Source organism: Aureococcus anophagefferens (assembly GCF_000186865.1).
Source record: "Aureococcus anophagefferens unplaced genomic scaffold AURANscaffold_23, whole genome shotgun sequence".
Classification (NCBI taxonomy): Eukaryota; class Pelagophyceae; order Pelagomonadales; family Pelagomonadaceae; genus Aureococcus; species Aureococcus anophagefferens.
The window spans coordinates 1-1,629 of record NW_008705583.1 but is presented as its reverse complement, the minus strand read 5'-3'; the positions used below and the strand labels follow the sequence as shown (position 1 = coordinate 1,629).

General features: G+C 73.1%; 2 protein-coding genes across 2 annotated transcripts in view; one reads left to right on the top strand and one right to left on the bottom strand.

Annotated features, from left to right (window-relative positions):
* AURANDRAFT_66436 (hypothetical protein) overlaps window positions 1-530 on the top strand; it is a gene marked incomplete at both ends in the record, with an annotated part of 9,918 nt that extends 9,388 nt beyond the window's left edge. Inside the window, one exon of the mRNA XM_009041801.1 lies at window positions 21-530. Within this exon, the coding sequence (XP_009040049.1) occupies window positions 21-530 (510 nt within the window). The remainder of the gene's footprint in view (window positions 1-20) is intronic.
* A 392-nt stretch (window positions 531-922) lies between these two features.
* AURANDRAFT_66435 (hypothetical protein) lies at window positions 923-1,478 on the bottom strand (the record flags this gene model as incomplete). Its single annotated transcript, XM_009041656.1, has 1 exon — window positions 923-1,478. A coding segment is annotated over one exon (556 nt), but the record flags the coding sequence as incomplete, so codon positions are not given.
* Between the last annotated feature and the right edge of the window lie 151 nt (window positions 1,479-1,629).

Below are 1,629 nucleotides of genomic sequence, written 5' to 3'. Positions count from 1 at the left end.
GGGTCGCGCGCTGGCACCAGGCCTGCGAGGCGCTGGGCACGTCGGACGGGCTCGCGAGCATCCAGAACTCCTACTCGCTCGTCGACCGTCGCTTCGACGCGGACCTCGCGGAGGCCTGCGACCGCTGCGGCGGCATCGGGTTGCTGCCCTGGAGCGTGCTCGGCGGCGGCCTGCTCAGCGGCAAGTACCGCGACGGCGGCGGCGCGTCGGCGACTTCGCGCTTCATCAAATACCCAAAGTACATGGCGCGCTGGTGCCCGGACACGGCGAGCGCGGAGACGCTCGCCGCGTCCGAGGACTACTGCAGGCTCGCCGAGGAGGTCGGGACGACGCCGGCGGACCTGGCGATCGCCTTCGTCCGCACGCGCCGCTTCCTCGACGCGGGCTCCGTCATCGTCGGCGCCACGGACCTGGACCAGCTCGAGGCGAACCTCGCGCCCTTCGGCGAACCGGCGCGCCTCAACGACGAGGTCCTCGCCGCCATCGACGCCATCCACATGCGGTCGAGGGACCCGAGCTGTCGCCTTTAAAAACCTAGGCGCGGGCCTTGAGGAGGGCCGTGGCGAGGAGGGCCTCGACGCGCGACTCGAGGGGCGGCTCCTCCTTCGCCGGCGCCTTGAGGACGTCGCCCGTGTCGACGCCGGCCTTGTCCCTCAGGTCCGCGAGGAAGCGCACGGTCTCGTCGTGGGCCGCGGCGCCGCGCGTCGCCCGGCGCGCGTCGCCCGCGAGGTCCCTCTCGAGCTTCGCGGCCGCGAGGTCCGCGAGCCTGTGCCGAATTCAAATCTTCAATTCGACTTCAATGTGCGCGTATGCGACGGTTTCGACGCAACTTCTTTGGCTTGGCTTCGAGAACTCGACGAGAGCAATCGATTCGTCCAAAAATCAGCCGAATCGACTTCGATTTGGTCGAGCTAGAGAATTCTCAAGTTTGGTCAGGACCACCCAAACCAGCGGTTGAATTCGGCACAGCCGCGAGCTCGAGGTCCCGCGACGCCGCGGCGACGACGTCCGCGTGGCCGCGCTCCGCGGCCTCGCGCTTCAGGGCCGCGTCGAGCGCCTCGAGCTCCGCGGCGCGGCGGCGCGCCTCGACGGCGCGGCCGTGGTCCGCGGCCGCGCGGTCGCCCGCGGCCTGGGCCTCGACGCGCGCGAGCTCGCACTTTCGCGCCGCGGCGGCGACGAGCGCCGCGTGCTCGAGGTCGCCCGCGCGCGTCGCGCGCGCCTCGGCGGCGGCGACGTCCCTGTCCTTGGCCGCGGCCGCCGCGGCGTCGTCGGCGCGGCGCCAGCGCCGCTGCAACGCGTCGTCGGGCTCGCAGCCGCGGATCTCGACGCCGCGGAGCCGCGCGCCGAGCTCGGCCGCGCGCCGCGCGACGTGGGGCAGCGCGCGCGCCGCGCTCGTCTCCTTGGTCTCGCCGTCGCGGGGGCGGAGCGCGTCCTGGAGCGCGCCGACGTTGCGCAGGTCGTCCGCGTCGACGTCGCGCCTACCGTGCGAGGGGGGTGCGCGACGTACGAAACGCGCGGACGCCGCGGTTCCACCCGAGCGCGATCAGATCCGAGCGGAGCGAGCTCGCGAGCTCCGCGGGCAGGTCGCCGCCGCCGTCGAGGAGCTTCTCGACGTCCTCGATCTCGTAG